The sequence below is a fragment of the Coturnix japonica genome, chromosome W, assembly GCF_054131305.1.
Source record: "Coturnix japonica strain WE chromosome W, WE-NBRP24, whole genome shotgun sequence".
In the NCBI taxonomy this organism is placed as follows: Eukaryota; Metazoa; Chordata; class Aves; order Galliformes; family Phasianidae; genus Coturnix; species Coturnix japonica.
Window position 1 is genome coordinate 2627200 of NC_140701.1, and position 16061 is coordinate 2643260.

At 48.5% G+C, this 16061-nt stretch overlaps 1 protein-coding gene across 1 annotated transcript; it reads right to left on the reverse strand.

Annotated features, from left to right (window-relative positions):
• Positions 1-2982: 2982 nt before the first annotated feature.
• On the reverse strand, positions 2983-4674 carry LOC146754211 (uncharacterized). The gene is made up of 7 exons (XM_085527480.1): positions 4603-4674; positions 4432-4488; positions 4209-4265; positions 3866-4071; positions 3585-3660; positions 3338-3384; positions 2983-3184 (listed from the first exon to the last, which is right to left on the reverse strand). Exons 1-7 carry the CDS (start codon positions 4672-4674, stop codon positions 2983-2985), a joined length of 717 nt encoding a protein of 238 aa, XP_085383606.1.
• Positions 4675-16061: the final 11387 nt, after the last annotated feature.

Sequence of the window (16061 nt, forward strand, 5' to 3'; positions counted from 1 at the left end):
CCCCTTAGGGCTGGCAGCCGCTGCTTGTTCTGGAGGAGGGGATGAAGGGCAGTGGGGCAGTTGTTGGCTCCAGGCTTTGGTGGTGGGGTTGGCAGCTTGGGGGGGTCCTCCCGGTGTTTTCTGCCGGGCTCTGGTGGCCTTATCTAAACACTTGGGGGGCAGCGGGACCCCCCATCGAGTTGGTTACAGCCGCCACCTCTTTGCTGCTGCGCTGTCCCCATTTCGCACCCCAGATCTTAGAGGCCGCGGGGGGGTTCGGGGGGTTGGGGGAGGCTCTGGGCGCCGCTTTGAGGCAGGGGGTGCTGAGCGCTGCCTCCCCCCTGCTGCCCCACGGAGCTCCTCCGTGAAGCCCACACAGCGTCGGGGGGGGCGACATCGACGTCGGCAACCGGGCTGCGCTTCACACCGCTTTAACGACCGCTTTGGGTCCCCCCAAGCTGGGCACAGTGTTGGCCGCCCCCCCGCTCCGCCTTCCCCCACCTCGGGTAAGCACGGAAGGGGGGGGTCGGCTCTCAGCCTCTGCTCTGTTCCCCCTCCTTTCCGCCTCCATCACCTCCCCGACCCCCCCCCCCCCTGCCGCTCCGCCCCCTTTCGGTGCCCCCGGGATCCCAGTGGTTACAGGAGGGCTTTGGCACGATGGGGAGCCCCGGGGGGGGGGTTACTGCTTTGCCTCCGTTTGGAGCCCGACGACGCGACCCCCCCTCATCGCCTCCACGTCCTGCCGCTGCTGCTGCAGGTGGGGGGGGGCTCAGGGCCGCTCGGTGCGGTTTGGGTCGGGGGGAGCAGAATTAAGGCTCACCCTGCACCCCTCTCGCTCCCCCCCCCACCCCCCCCCGTCCTCCCGGTCAATGCCCTCCCTGATAGCAACCCCAGTGATACCCCAACATCGCTCCTAACATCGCTCCCCAACATTACTCCAACGTTATCCCAACAGCATCACACCAGTGTCACCCCAACACAGCCCCAATGTCACCCCAATACCACCCCAATGTCACCCCAATGTCATCCCTACGTCACCCCAATGTCACCCCAACAGCATCACTCCCGACATCACCCCAGTGTCCTCCCAATGACTGACCCCCAGCTCACCACAGCCTCCCTTTGTGAATTATAGGGAGCAATAAGACCCTCACTACCCCATAGCAGATCAATCCATGCCCCCACTTGGTGTTGTCTGATGGCTGTTTGCTGGCTGGCTCTTGCTCCATTCAACCACCACTGTCTGGGCCCATCCTCCAGTCAGTTCCTCACCCAGCACAGAGTGCACCAATGCATGCCAATGACCCCAAATGATCCGAAATCCCCCCAAGTGACCCTAAAATGACCGTAAAATGATTCCATAAGTGCCCCCAAATGGGCTGCAGCTTCCGCAGGAGAAACCCATGGCGGATGGTGTGGAAGGCTTTGCTGAAGTCAGTGCAGACCAACAGACACCAACAGCCTCAGCTGTCACCTCCCCCAGCACTCATGGATGGATCCCATCCGGCCCCATGGACTCGTGGTGCTCCAGGTGGAACAGCAGGACTCTGTTTCCTCTTGAATCGTGGGGGTTTGCTCTGCTCCCCATCCCAGACAGCCAAGTCAGAGAGCAGAGAACCCATCAAGAGCCTTTTTGTCCCCCATTTTCCCTTCACATCCCTTACCCACTGCAGCCTTCGCTTCCCTGAAGCTGCTCTCCCCATACACTGCTGGAAGGAGCCTTAAAGCCACAACTACCAGCCCTGGGGCTCAGGGTTTGGTGACAGGGATGCCTCATTGGGCATTGGGGTGCATCTAAAAGGGCTTCAATCTTCGGTTCTTGGGTTCAGGCCTTTGAGAGGGGTTCACCCTTTGATTCCTTGGGGTTATACACTTTTCTGACCCATTTGGCATCAGGGTTCTGCTTTTAGTTGCCCTTTCTCCCCCGTTTTCCATCTCTATCCCCCTCCAGGGCTCCATAGCAGAGACACTTTGCTGCAGCCTTCATATATAAACTTCATATATAATCTTCATGTATGAACTTCATATAAAAGCAGAAGAGAAACATGCAGACCACAACTACCAGCCCTGGGGCTCAGGGTTTGGTGACAGGGATGCCTCATTGGGCATTGGGGTGCATCTAAAAGGGCTTCAATCTTCGGTTCTTGGGTTCAGGCCTTTGAGAGGGGTTCACCCTTTGATTCCTTGGGGTTATACACTTTTCTGACCCATTTGGCATCAGGGTTCTGCTTTTAGTTGCCCTTTCTCCCCCGTTTTCCATCTCTATCCCCCTCCAGGGCTCCATAGCAGAGACACTTTGCTGCAGCCTTCATATATAAACTTCATATATAATCTTCATGTATGAACTTCATATAAAAGCAGAAGAGAAACATGCAGACCAAGCAGCATCTGAGTGCAGAATGGATGCTGCCCATCCCATCTCTCTTCCTATCTATGTCTGCTCTCACTCTGTGCTTTTCAAGGGGGGAATCTTTCCCCATCTCCAAAGCAAAGGGTCCCAAACTCCAAAGTGAGGGGAATAATAGATATGGATTTTATTGAGGGCTTTCTTAACAACTAACAACAACCAATTGGGGGTAACATTGGCTAATGGGTTAATATGGGCTAATTACAATTAGAGGCCGTTCTTATAGGCCATGGCTGCTCTGATGAGCCATAGAATGAAAGACGACCAAGAGTAAAGACAGAAGAAAGGGAAGGAGGGACAGAGAGGCAGCAAAGCGAGGCGGTTCAGCGCTGGTAGATCCATTCACATCCTGCTGTCGGGTGCGGATCTTCAGTCTGATGGGCCATCAGAGGTTTGTTGTTTGACAGCAACTCCCGATGACAGTCCAGACTGATTTCCAACAAATCCAACGTGGTGGCACTCAGCCGCCTGCCATCACTGCCCCACTGCTGTGCCTGGGGGCAGGAGCACAGGAGAGGCCCCTTCCGTGGGGACAGAGCCCTGTCCCGTGCCCCAGCACGCAGCCCTGAGCTGGGAGGGGTTACTGAGCTGGGTGGTCAGATGGGCAGCAGCCCATCAGAGACCACACGCAGGGTCCTGCTTGCAAAGTACGCCACGGAAGCGTACATTGGCTGGGGCAGCACCCGCAGCAGGAGCCGATAGAGCAGCTCCTGGTCATAGTGCTGGGCGTAAAATAGGGCAGAGCCCAGCACAGCGATGAGCAGCAGCTGGAGGCAGACGAAGATGAGGCAGATGGTCCTGTGGGGTGAAAGAGGGTCGGGAATGAGGCGTCTGTGCCCCATGGCAGCACAGCCCCATATGGTGCCAAAGGGGCTGCAGAGGGGTCCAGGCCATCAGCACATTGATGGGAACCCAGCTGCTGTTGGCAAAGAGCAATGACGGGATACTCACTGCATCCAGAAGGAGAACCCACGTCTCCTCGCCCGCTCCTTCTTCTCCTGTAGGTGAAGATGGGGCAGAGATGGAGGTCAGGGTCTGCTGCACAGCAGGGGGATCATGCAGGACTCGGGAGCCCAGCAGCACAACAGTGCTGTAAGGAGCCCTGTCCTCAAGGAGACCCCATTGCATGGGGAGACCAGTGTTGGATGGGGACACCCCTGTTGGATGGGGTGAGGGTGCTGTGTGTTCTGCTCCTTACCAGCTGTACTTCCACAAGCTCCGGCAGCACAGCCCCAGGCTCACGCTCCACCTCCATCTCCATCTGATGCTGCTGCCTGTGGGCAACAAGGCTTGGTTGGAGTCTATCACCACAGGGGGCTCCCAAACACTGTGTGCCCTCCCCCCAGGGCTGGGATGGGGCTGCTCTGCCACACCGTGCAGGAACCAGAGCCCCATCTCCAGCAGCACTGCAGTCCCATTGCTGCCCCATGTGTGTCAGAGACCCCTGTGTGCAGGTGTGGGGTGCAGGATCCCACTCACCAGGCACCCTCCAGCTCCAGCTCCTCCCGCTCCTCTCGCAGGCGCTGTTTCTCCCTGCGCAGCACCTGGAAGACAAAAACATGAGCTCCAGGTCCACAACATGGGGGTGGGCAGACCCCACCCCTCCCCTCAACCCACCACCCTACCTCGATCTCCATTGTCTGAGTCTTCAGCTGCTCTTCCAGCTGGGCAATGAGCTGCTTCTCCTGCAAGACAACGCGTGTGCCATGAGGGGTGGCTGCGTTGGGTCCCATGGACCCGAGGGATTGGGACCGAGGTCCTCCTGCACAGCCAGACGCGTGAGGATGCTGAGCTGTGAGGACGAGCCCTCACTGCCCCCTACCTGCTCCAGCTCCTCTTTACGGGCAGCCGTTCTTTCAGCCCTTATTTGCTGGGCATTCTGTGGGAAAGGAGAAGAGCAGCGGCTGTCAGGGCACCGGTGCTCCCATGGGGCTCCGTCCCCTCCTGCCTCCTCCATCAGGGCAAGCAGGACCTGCAGGGCTGGAGCTGCAGACCCACATGAGGGGACTTCTCCCACCCCACACCACACAGTAGCATCTCCTCACCTTCAACAAAGACTCCCTGGCTGTGGCCGTGCGGTTCTCCATGATCCGCTCATGAGCCTGTGGGAGGGGAAAGGAGCAGCGTTGTCCCCTGGCCCTCTGCTGCCATGCCATGGGCAGGGTGCCCTCCAGCCGGCAGCTTGGCCCTTCTGTGCCCGTCCATTCAGTGCTCACCTGCTCCAGCTCCTGCAGCAGCTCCACCCGCTGCAGCGCTGTTAATGTTCCACTGGCAAACTGGGCCCGCATTGCTGCACCACTCGCACAGCTCCTTGCAGGACCTGCACCGCATGCAGAATGGGGCCGGCAGGTTAGGTGCTGACCCACTGCACCTGCCCCACCCCAGCGGGGCTTCTATGAGGTCAGCGTGTCATTGTGATGTCACCTTGAAGGTCACAGAAACAGAGCATGGTTTGTGCTGGAAGAGTCCCTGAAGGTCATTAAGAACCAGAGAATGGTTTGTGTTTGGGATGGAGGCTCCTTGAGGATCAAAGAACGAGCTTGTGTTGGAAGGGTCCTGGAAGGTCACAGGACTGTAGGATGGTGTGGATGGAGGTGTTCCTTAATAAAAATGGAAGTATAGAAGGGTTTGTGGGGGAGGATCCTTGACAATCTTAGCACTGCAAGGAGGGTTTGTGTTGTAAGAGTCCGTGGAGATCTGAGGAAATACAGAACAGGTTGGTTTGGAAGGGTTCTGGAGGATCAAAGAAGCATGAAGTGGTTCTTAGTGTTCTTGAGGGTTGTTTTTAGGTTTGGAGTTTGGGTTTGTGTCTCTGTTGGGTTTGGGTCATTTAGGGTTACTTTTAGGTTTGGGGCCTGTGTTTGTGTCTCTGTTGGTTTGGGTTCTTGAGGGTTGGTTTTAGGTTTGGGGTTTGGGTTTGTGTCTATGTTGGGTTTGGGTTCTTTAGGTTGTTTTTAGGTTTGGGGTTTGGGTTTGTGTCTATGTTGGGTTTGGGTTCTTTAGGTTGTTTTTAGGTTTGGGGTTTGGGTTTGTGTCTATGTTGGGTTTGGGTTCTTTAGGTTGTTTTTAGGTTTGGGGTTTGGGTTTGTGTCTATGTTGGGTTTGGGTTCTTTAAGGTTGTTTTTAGGTTTGGGGTTTGGGTTTGTGTCTCTGTTGGGTTTGGGTTCTTGAGGGTTTGTTTTAGGTTTGGGGTTTTGGTTTGTGTCTATGTTGGGTTTGGGTTCTTGAGGGTTGGTTTTAGGTTTGGCGTTTGTGTTTGTGTCTATTGTGGGTTTGGGTCATTTAGGGTTACTTTTAGATTTGGGGTTTGGGTTTGTGTCTATATTGGGTTTGGGTCATTTAGGGTTACTTTTAGGTTTGGGGTTTGTGTTTGTGTCTCTGTTGGTTTGGGTTCTTGAGGGTTGTTTTTAGGTTTGGGGTTTGGGTTTGTGTCTCTGTTGGGTTTGGGTTCTTGAGGGTTGGTTTAGGTTTGGGGTTTGGGTTTGTGTCTCTGTTGTGTTTGGGTTCTTGAGGTTTGTTTTAGGTTTGGGGTTTGAGTTTGTGTCTGTGTTGGGTTTGGGGTAGGGTTGTTTTTAGGTTTGGGGTTTGGGTTTGTGTCTCTGTTGTGTTTGGGTTCTTGAGGTTTGTTTTAGGTTTGGGGTTTGGGTTTTTGTCTCTGTTGGGTTTGGGTTCTTTAGGTTGGTTTTAGGTTTGGGGTTTGGGTTTGTGTCTATGTTGGGTTTGGGGTAGGGTTGGTTTTTGGTTTGGGGTTTAGGTTTGTGTCTCTGTTGGGTTTGGGTTCTTTAGGGTTGGTTTTAGGTTTGGGGTTTGGGTTTAGGTCTCTGTTGGGTTTGGGTTCTTTAAGGTTTTTATGTTTGGGGTTTGGATTTTGTTTTCGTGGGTTTGGGTTTGGGTTCTTTAGGGTTGTTTTTAGGTTTGGGGTTTGGGTTTGTGTCTCTGTTGGGTTTGGGTTCTTGAGGGTTGGTTTAGGTTTGGGGTTTGGGTTTGTGTCTCTGTTGGGTTTGGGTTCTTGAGGGTTGGTTTTAGGTTTGGGGTTTGGATTTGTGTCTATGTTGGGTTTGTTTTAGGCTTAGGCGTTCGATTAGGGTTAGGGTTTGGTCTAGTGTTTGGGATAGCGTTTGGGTCAGGTTTAGGGTTGTGAATCATGAGAGCAGCTGTTTTATGTTTTGCGGATAGCCTCTTGCACAACTTGGGCAGATACAGCCTGAAGGACAAAGGGCTGGCATTAATGTCAGCTCAGGAACAGAACTGGGAGGTGGCCACAGAGTTTGCTGTCAAGGGAAGATTAGAAAGTAGAAATGTGCTGGTGTTGAAGATAAGATGGCAGAACAGATGCCTCAGGTGGATGTAACATCAGCGGGAACCGCCCTGGGCAGCCTCCTTTAAAGGGTTGGGCATTTACAGCAAGAATGGCTATTAGCATTCATCCCACCACCATCAGAAATGTTAATTAATGCTTGGAATTTCTGCCCATGTTCTTGGAATGAATGACCACAGAAAGGCTATGCCTATCAATGGAATGTATGACCACAGATAGGCTATGCCTATCAATGGTATCAATGGTAGCCTATTGATAGGCTATGCCTATCAGTGGAATGAATGACCACGGATAGGCTATGCCTATCAGTGGAATGAATGACCACGGATAGGCTATGCCTATCAATGGAATGAATGACCACGGATAGGCTATGCCTACCAGTGGGTAGTCACTGCTTGTCTGGGTGTGTGGGTTGATGCAGCGATCCCCATGCACCCAGCCCCGCAATAAAGGGAACAGAACCCATTGGCGTGTCACATTCCTGTGTTGGTTTTCTCAGCTTCACCATGGCCATGGCTTTAGGGTCATTTATGGGTCATTTGGGGTCATTTGGGGTCTTTTGAGGTCATTTGGGGGGATTTGGGGTCACAGATCAGCCTCCAAAGCCCCTTATTTTAAAGGAGATGCCACTATCCAAAGAGAGGAGTTGTTGAGCTTCTTTTACCTCAACTGGTTAGCTGTATAGGAAGAAACAATAATTAACATGTGTTACATATACACATACCTATATACGTATATATACATGAAATCACTGACTGCACTCCCCCAGCACCAAATTCCCTTGTGGTACACACTGGACGTCCCTGTGTTTCTCCAGCACCCACCGAGTGCACCCAGCTCCCTGGGGAAAAGCAGTTCCACGGAGAGGTTTGCCCTTTCCAGAGGCTGGAAAGACCCAGACTGCTTCTCCCAACATGTTCTTTACATGCACTACAGGGACCTCATCTCCCTCTGCAGTATGCAGGGGGATGGATTGGCTAGGACCATCACGATTGACAGATCCTCTAGTATTGACCAACCAAGTGGCTTCTGCCCAATGCTTCTCTCAGTGCTTCAATGTTCCACCATCCACTGCTTTCAACATAGCTTTCAACAACCCATGGTATCATTCAACCTTACCAGAGGCTGGTGCGTGGTAGGGGATACGATAATCCCACTCAATGCCATGATCTTTGGCCCAAGTATTTATAAGGGAATGTTTAAAAGGAGACCCATTATGAGATTCAATTCTTTCTGGGGTGCCATGTCGACACAGGACTTGTTTCTCAAGACCCAGTATGATGTTTTGGGCGGTAGCATGGGGTACTGCGTGTATTTCAAGCCACCATGGCAAGCGCATAACACCATTGTGAGATTGTGGCGAGGTGATATAATCAACCTGCCACGCCTCCCCATATTTGTCCTTCTGCCATCACCCTTCCCCCCAGAGAGGTTTCATCCTCTTGCTTAAACATGGCACACATGTGTCAGTCACGAATAACCTGTGCAATAGCGTCCATAGTTCAGTCCACCCCTCGGTCTCCACCAAACTTACATGTCATGCCTCTTCCTTGATGGCCTGAGGTCTCATTGGCCCATCGGGAAAGAAACAATTCAACCTTGTTCTGCCAGTCCAAATCTATTTGAATCACCTCAAATCTTGCTGCTTGATCTACCTGATGTGAAGGATGAGAGAAGGGCCCCACAGTGAGGGAGAGAAAGAAACTCACAGAAACTGGGACGGGGGGGTGGGGAGGAAGGGTAGTCTGGTAAAAGAAGAATGGGGAGTGCAGACACTGGGTGTGGAATAACAAGGGGGATGAAGGCCATAAAGATAAGGATGCAACAGCCCAAGTACAGTGAGGTGACTGGATGTCCACAGGGCAAAGTGGAACCAGTTTTGGGGGGGGGCCCTCCTGCAGGGTTGAATGTGTGCTAATGGGGTCTGAGGAATGTCATGAATATGTATCCCAATTCCTGCCAACTACTGATGATGTATTAGTTCAGCCTACATCTGTAGCACGCTTTCTCCTGACCGTGTGCAAGTGAGGTGGAGCTCTCCCCCTTGCACCAGGGTGTGTGCGCATCACTCATTAAACACACCTGCTTTATAACTACTTGGTGGTTATGGAGTTTGATTCCGCAAGTCAGCTGCACTGTCAGGTGAGTTGTCAGTTCTCAGCTCAGGTGAGCCCAGTGAGCTGAGAGCATTGATGTAGGTGAGAACTGCTGAGCTGCAGGCTGAGGTCACTCTGTGAGCTCTGCACTGAACCAGCATCTGCTGGGAAGGGAAACTGATGAGCTGTGCATGTGCCTTTTCACTGTCCTGCTTGGCTGGTGACACTCGGTTTTGTGCAAAGCCAGTGAGGGTTCCACAGGGCGATTCAAGCCAAACACATTTACAGTTGAGTGACAGACAATGTGCATTTGGACTTCCAGAATTCTGCCTTAACAACACTTTCAAACCAAGGCATCTAGCATTTCAAAATGACTACTGCTCAATGCACCGGGCGTGGAATTCTTCTTCCAAGCCATGCCCGATACCATCAGTCCTGCTGAGGTTTCCTGTGCAGAGTTGTCTGTTTCCTAATTACTGTGCCTACTCTGCAAGGAGTAAAACCATGCTAACCGTATGGCCAGAAAAAGAAGTTGGAAGGAAGAAAAGAACTCCAAGTAACTGTTTCTGCCATTCACCTCTTGTAACTCAGTGCTGGGGTTGCTGACACAATACAAATGAATGCTGGTGACAGATTAGGGCATTCCTAGAGAAGAATCACACTGCTTTGTGTTTGGTATTTCTGTTTGCCTCACTTGTTTTCAGCACAACTTGATATCTCTGTTTAAAATAAAACTGTATCCCAGTGTACCAGATTCTGTGCTCATCTGATAGAATCCATCAGGAGCACCAGAAAACAGGCCCTTACTGGATATATTTAGGTGACTAAACAAGAGGGACACACACTGGCATCCCAAAAGGAAGGTCTTCCACACCAAAGAAAATACAAAACCTTTCTGGTATCTTCCTTCAGAAAGTAAAGAAGTTACGAACTGGGTCGTTTCAGACCATGCAGGCTTCAGCACCTGGGAAGCCTCTGTTATTAGAGGAGGAAAGGGCTCATGCACCTGAATAAGAGCCATGACTTTCAGGACAGCAGCCACTCCCGTTCTTCTCCATCCAAAGCTGTCATTTAGCTTTCACTGCGTCTATTTCATGCAGCCATTCATTAGTTCTGCACTGCAAAGAATGTAGATCAAGGGAACCAATCTAATGTCCTTAATTTCCTGATGAGAAATCTCTCTCAGTCTCTTGCAATAGCACTGATCACCTGGAGCAGAGGAAATTAAAGCGCACAGGAAAAAGTTCCTCGGGTGGCAAAAGTTGAATCACAGCGTCACCTGCTGGAGACCGACATCTCGAGGGAAGCAGGATGGATGTTGCAGCCAAATGTGCTCCTCCACCACTGGTTTGCTGAGACGTACCCATGAGCACCACACATCTGTGCAGTCTGTCTGTCCATAGAGCTACAAAGGCAGAAGCAGAACATCTAAATGGTTTGTTGTGGTTGTGTGTTGTGACTGATATCAGTCCTTGGATCTGTTAGACTTCACAGTTGGGTTCAGAGTTTTCACAGCTCATCCTGGCTTTCTGGTGCTCCCTGCACAGTGACACCATCCCTTCTGACCCCTTCTGTCACCCCTTTTAGTCCAACTGATTGTGATTTGCATGTAACTCCTCCATGGTGCTTCCAAATTCCTAACCGAGTGGGAAACGAGCCATGGGACCCATCTAATATCTGTTAGATGTGGCCGCAAAATAAATCTATCATCAAGCCCTTTGCACTGATGCTTTTCAGTGTAATTCCTAGCATGGGTTTGTTTACCTTTCCTTGAGCCTGCAGGTCATTTCTAGCAGTAACAATGCTTACTGCAGGTCACTCAACAACACCACGTTATGACTATGGGTCTTACTTGAAATCCATTCCTGACCAGTATGTGGCCACAGAACAGCCCTGGAATTTGCTACTTCTTTCACTTGACACCAGAGGGAGTGCTGTATCATTACATGCAGCAAAGACCTTGGCTACTGCTAAAGCAATGGCTTGAAAGAATTACCATCACCTCTGGTCTCCTTTATCACGCAGGCCATCTCTCTGATTAAAATACAACAGAGAAAGAAAAATGAAAAGATCAAAAAACAATTACAGAATCACAACGAAAAGATTCAATAAGAACCAAAACTTACCTCGTGTCTCTGCTGTAAGCACAACCATGTGTGACAGAAGCCTCATAGGCATCAAGGGTCTGGTCAAGAAAACAAGCGCTGGTTTTGATTTGCTCTTTGCACAGCGTCCAGAAGAACTGTGCACATCTCTCTCCATTGCTCCTTATGCCTTCCAAAACACCTTCAGCAAGTCTCGTCATTGTTTCTGCCATTGTTGGGTCCTGTATGAAATGACGTGCACGTTGAGGGTAAACATGAAAACACATGGAACTCCAGTCAACTCCGTTCCCCTAAGGATTAAATGTGAAGCAGCAAATGGTTTGACCGCGTATCACAGCAGACTCTGTACAGAGGATACTACTTGTGTTACAAAAGAGACTGAACAACATCAGCACAGGGCCTTATCAACACTGACTGCACAAAGAGACTGGGAAGTGAGGGCTCATGATACTCTGACAGTATATGGAGCTGCCTCTGGTTCTAGAGGAAACCCCGTTTCAGTCAGTGCTGCCTACGCTGTCCTGTGCAGATGCCCGAAGTCACGTGCAGCAAAAGCATTTACAGATCTCAACTTGAACCTTCAGATCTCCATTCAGGTGAGGTCCAGCAATGCTCATTTTCATCATAAACTGTACAGAAATATTACTTCAGAACCAAACTTTACAGCGTGATCATTTCAAATAGCTCCTCACTGGCAAGAGGAACAGCAATTGAGTCTGTGAGACATTTGGCAGAGCACAAAGCCAAAATCCCCATGCTGCTTTGTCACACTTTGCCATCAATCTCAGCTCACCTCACACATACAGTGAACAAAAACCTGTTTCCTTCCCTACCTCATAGTCTGCTAAACACGCTGATGTAAACATATTTCCTGAGATGCTCAGACACTGCTGCAACAGCGATCGCATGTGTGTGTAAAAGTGTGTTTTGATACACAGTGCAAAAACATCAAACATGATCTTGGGAAAGTTCAGCTCATGAGAAGTGGTTTCTTCTTGCTGTATTTCTCCATCTCTGCATTATGAATTTATCCTTTGCAAAGACAGCCAAGCTTCCATCCTTCGTACACCCTGAAAATATCCCCTTTGTATTTGTACTTCACATACAAAACACGCAACTTTGTCAGACTGTATTTGCAAACACTCACTCATCAGGCCCTGTAGAGGTCAAAGAATTATCACACCCTAGGCAGATTTTTAAGCTTTACACAGGTTTTCATGCAAAGCGGAGATTCATCGTGTGAGCTCAACCACCAAGACCAACACCAGTGCCTACAAACCCTTCAGAGAATGAAGGAAAGCAGTACAAGTAGAACTCCTGAACACCGCATTGATTTCCATGCCTTGGTGTCCCTGGAGAGATGGAAGGAAAGGCTTTCAGTCTCACATAGTATGATCTGTCATAAGTCATTCACTGAAACTTCAAGATCCAACAGAGACATTAAAGTATTTTCAATTGGGTGTGAGCATCTCTGTAGAAAAAAATAAAAAAAAAAATAAATCAGTTATGTACAGTGTTACACATAAAATACAGTGTTACACATACAGGTAATAAAAGGCTGAATCTTGCAAGCTGAGACTGGACATGACACTTTCCCTTCAAAATGATGGCTCTATTTTACAAGTGGCAAATCAGCCATTGCATTTGACTGCTGGGATTAGTACTGCATTAGTAACTGTTGTTTGGCTTTCATTGCTCTATCCAAAGTCTACACTAAACAGGCTGACTTTTCCCATTCTCAAAATCAATCAATACATACGTGAATCTGAAAACACATGAAGCAGAGCAAATTCCAGTCCCTCTACCTTCTCCTGGATGCGGGTTCTTCCAGCAGACTGAGGCTTCTGACCGTCCTTGCTTCCTTCTCCTCTTTGGAGTTTGCTCAGGTGCTCATCTGAGATCCAATCCTTAAGAGCAGTCAGGAGCCCATCAACTTCAGAATTCGGTGGTAGTTGTAATATAGTCGCATCATCAGCTATTTCAGCTTTCAACTTGATGATCTTCCAAGCCAAAACCTGAGCAGATGGGCAAGCACCAGAGCACATCAGTTCTGCTCATTATCCACTGAATGATGCATGATATGTCAAACAAATAAGAAGTAGATACAGACACCCCATAAAATTCAAAAGATGGTCCTAGCAGCAAGCTTTATTTTCTCCATTTACTGCCCACTTCCCCCTCATAGAATCTATTCTTTCTCCAACTAATTAACTCATGAAACAAATGAAATCAGAAAAGTTTCCTTATTTCAACAGGTATGCAGAGAATGTTCCATTGCTGAATGGCTTTTGAGTGAATTTCCCACCTTGCCCAACTCTTACTTGATCCCTTCCTGATGCTGCCCTCACTTCCTCCTGCATGAAAGGTGTCATCTGTTGTGCCACTTCACCAGTATCCTTACACATCTCTGCCACTATAAACTGATATTTACACTACAACAAAACAGAACAAGGAATTCTGTTTTTCTTCTGACCTACAAAGGAATCTTATCCAGATAAGAAAACACCTTACCTTCAAGATAGATGAAACAAGCCTCTGCTGTCCTTATCTATTGATTTGAGTACTTCTTCCCTAGAATCCCGTCATTTACCTGAAATAAAAGAAAAATACTCAAATATCTGTGTACAGAAAACTCGATTTTTTTGGTAAACAACACTCCGAAATCCTTTGACGGAGTTCCTGAGCAGCAGAGTGATTAAACCAACAACTGCTTTACCCTTTCTCTTCTTGTAAACAAGTGACAGAACAGTAGAGACCACGCTGCAAAAATGCCTCAAGAACTCAGAAACAGAGAGGGGGAAAGTAATTGACTGCATTCACACCCTTCCTGTCACAGAAAAACCAAGTCATCAGCTTTGCAGACATCCCGTTCAGACAACCAGCAGTGTTAACTCAGACTTGGAGAGTTACTGATCATAGGAAATAATTCCTCTCGATGGATTTCTTATGGATTCATTTGCTTCCTCAAGGTCGTCCTGACATTCGGCAATTTCCTTCAGCAGCATTTCAAGCCTTTTCACTTCTGCATCCTTCTGCTGTTGAAATATCACATTCCAAACAGGATGAACCAGATCATTTTAGAAACAATTACAAGCCATGTTGCATTTTAGTGTTAAAAGGATCCGATAAACTTCCATTTCCGTGTTTCAAGTACATTAAAGAAAGAAGCATTAAACCTGGTAAACACAGCATGGCTTCAGATAATGACCACCAAGTGAAAGGGCAAGTAAAGCAATAAGCGTCCTTACATTACCGCACCTCTTTTAGATTATCCAGAGAGGCTTCTTGCTCCATCAGAGCTTCTTCTCTTCCATGGAGCTGCAAAAATCAAGGGGAAAATGTTGAAATAGTTCCAAAACCTGTTCAATTTTCACTTAATGCCAATTTGGCACTATAAAAAAAAAAAAAAAAAAAGGTTGTTGACTGCTATACCTTTGAAGTAGTATCACTCCATAAAATGATGTACTGTTTTCCTCTGAAATCTCTCTCTGAAATCAGTTAATTCAAACACAGTTGGAGTTTTAGTAGCTGAAGCTGGTTCCAGGTTTGGAAACAGCTGTGACTCCTTTCTCTCCCTGAGAAATGTAAGATCTGTGTCTCCCTTCCAGTGTTTGAAAAGACCTGAGGTGCAGTGAGAGGAGCCAGAGAGTGTTTCTTCTGCTGCGTTTTATTCCTCACAGAGTGAAAATAGTCACGTCTCAGAGGTGTGAGAATAATCCTATGAATTTTGTGACCAAAGCTTTTGTAAAGGCTTCTTTTTTACTCAGTGATGTTCCAAACACAGAGAAGTCTAAGTCTGTTATGTCCTTCAGACTTACAAGCCCAGCAAGCATACAAAAAACTTCTGCATAAGTGTTAAGAGCTTTATGCGTCAGCAAGCAAGCTTCCCATTCCTATTTGTGTACAGGTGCCTCATTACACTACTGACAGCTTTTCAGCCTAGAGGTCTGGCGTAGGTTTTGTGTTTCCAGAGAAAATAGCGTGTTGGTAATTTTATTAAGAGAGCCACGAGACAGATTTGGGAAGGGAGACGCACGATCCTCGTTCAAAAGGAAGGAGGCAGCAGTATTGCTGCCCATCAGTCCAAACGGTATCAGCATCTGTTGGTTCCAAATGTCCTTTCCCCACAAAAAAGGCAACACAAAAATCAACTTGGTCTCTCCTTACCATCACCCTCTTCAGGTACGTATCCAGGCTTATTCTTATAACAGAAGAACATCGAAGGCGCATTGAGAAAGCCAGCACGAGCTCTCTGCTCTGGGATAGGTGCTGGTTCATCAGCAATTATAGCACCATCAGATGGAGGATTGTCTGATGGCACAGTCGTCATCTCAGCTTTGGACAGAAATTGAGCCAAACGTGAAGACTGAATTACTTCAGAACAGCAACACTAACCCCACAGTGCCCTTATTTCTGAGCTGAGCTGTCTGCAGCAATGTGTACTACTGAATCACTGAGTAACTGTGAGGGTTTGACATCCCAGAAAACATTAACCAGCAACTGAAGAGGACTGGTTTCAAATTATTTGGGGGAAGTCTGTGCTTCTTGCCAACTAACCTCAGTCTATTACCATGGTAGCTGTTACTGAAACTTTTACTGTTCAAGAAGTCATCCTTTAGTTGCATGCTCCTGAGACAACCAGAACACTGCTCTCAGTCTCTGAAATGTAACAGACAGGTGCATAACAAATATTATAGGTATTAGATATTTGAAACGCATGTAATTACGCACCTGAACAACAGATACTAGCACACTAGGTTGACATTGTGAGTTAGGATTCTGACAGGATCAACAGTTTTCATCACTTGCTTCATTTTGGACTAGGCATACAGAACAGCTAAAGAAAAAGACATTTTCGAGTAATTCTGAGTGGTCTTTGGAGCATCTACTTGCTCAAGTTTAAAGGAGAATCACTGAAGAGAAGCTCTGGTATTAGTTTTGCTTGGATTCCGGCAGGCAGTGCATTAGGAGGCAGCATGATTGTTTCTCACCAAACAGATTATACAGTCCCATTGACCTTCCTGCCTTTTTAGCAAAGACAGATCCACATTTCTCTTGTGCAGTATTACGGCTGGCTTTGAAACTTGCAGCACATTCAGTAAGAGAGGGCCATTACTGTGTTTCCCACATAGCTGGATTTGGGCTTTGGCATGAAA

Coding starts and splice junctions, on each gene's coding strand:
- LOC146754211 (XM_085527480.1), bottom strand. CDS start 4,674: ATGCGGGCCCAGTTTGCCAGTGGAACATTAACAGCGCTGCAGCGGGTG. Junction 4,489..4,602: donor TGCTGCAGGAGCTGGAGCAG/GTGAGCACTGAA, acceptor CCCCTCCCACAG/GCTCATGAGCGGATCATGGA. Junction 3,385..3,584: donor AGCTTGTGGAAGTACAGCTG/GTAAGGAGCAGA, acceptor CTTCACCTACAG/GAGAAGAAGGAGCGGGCGAG.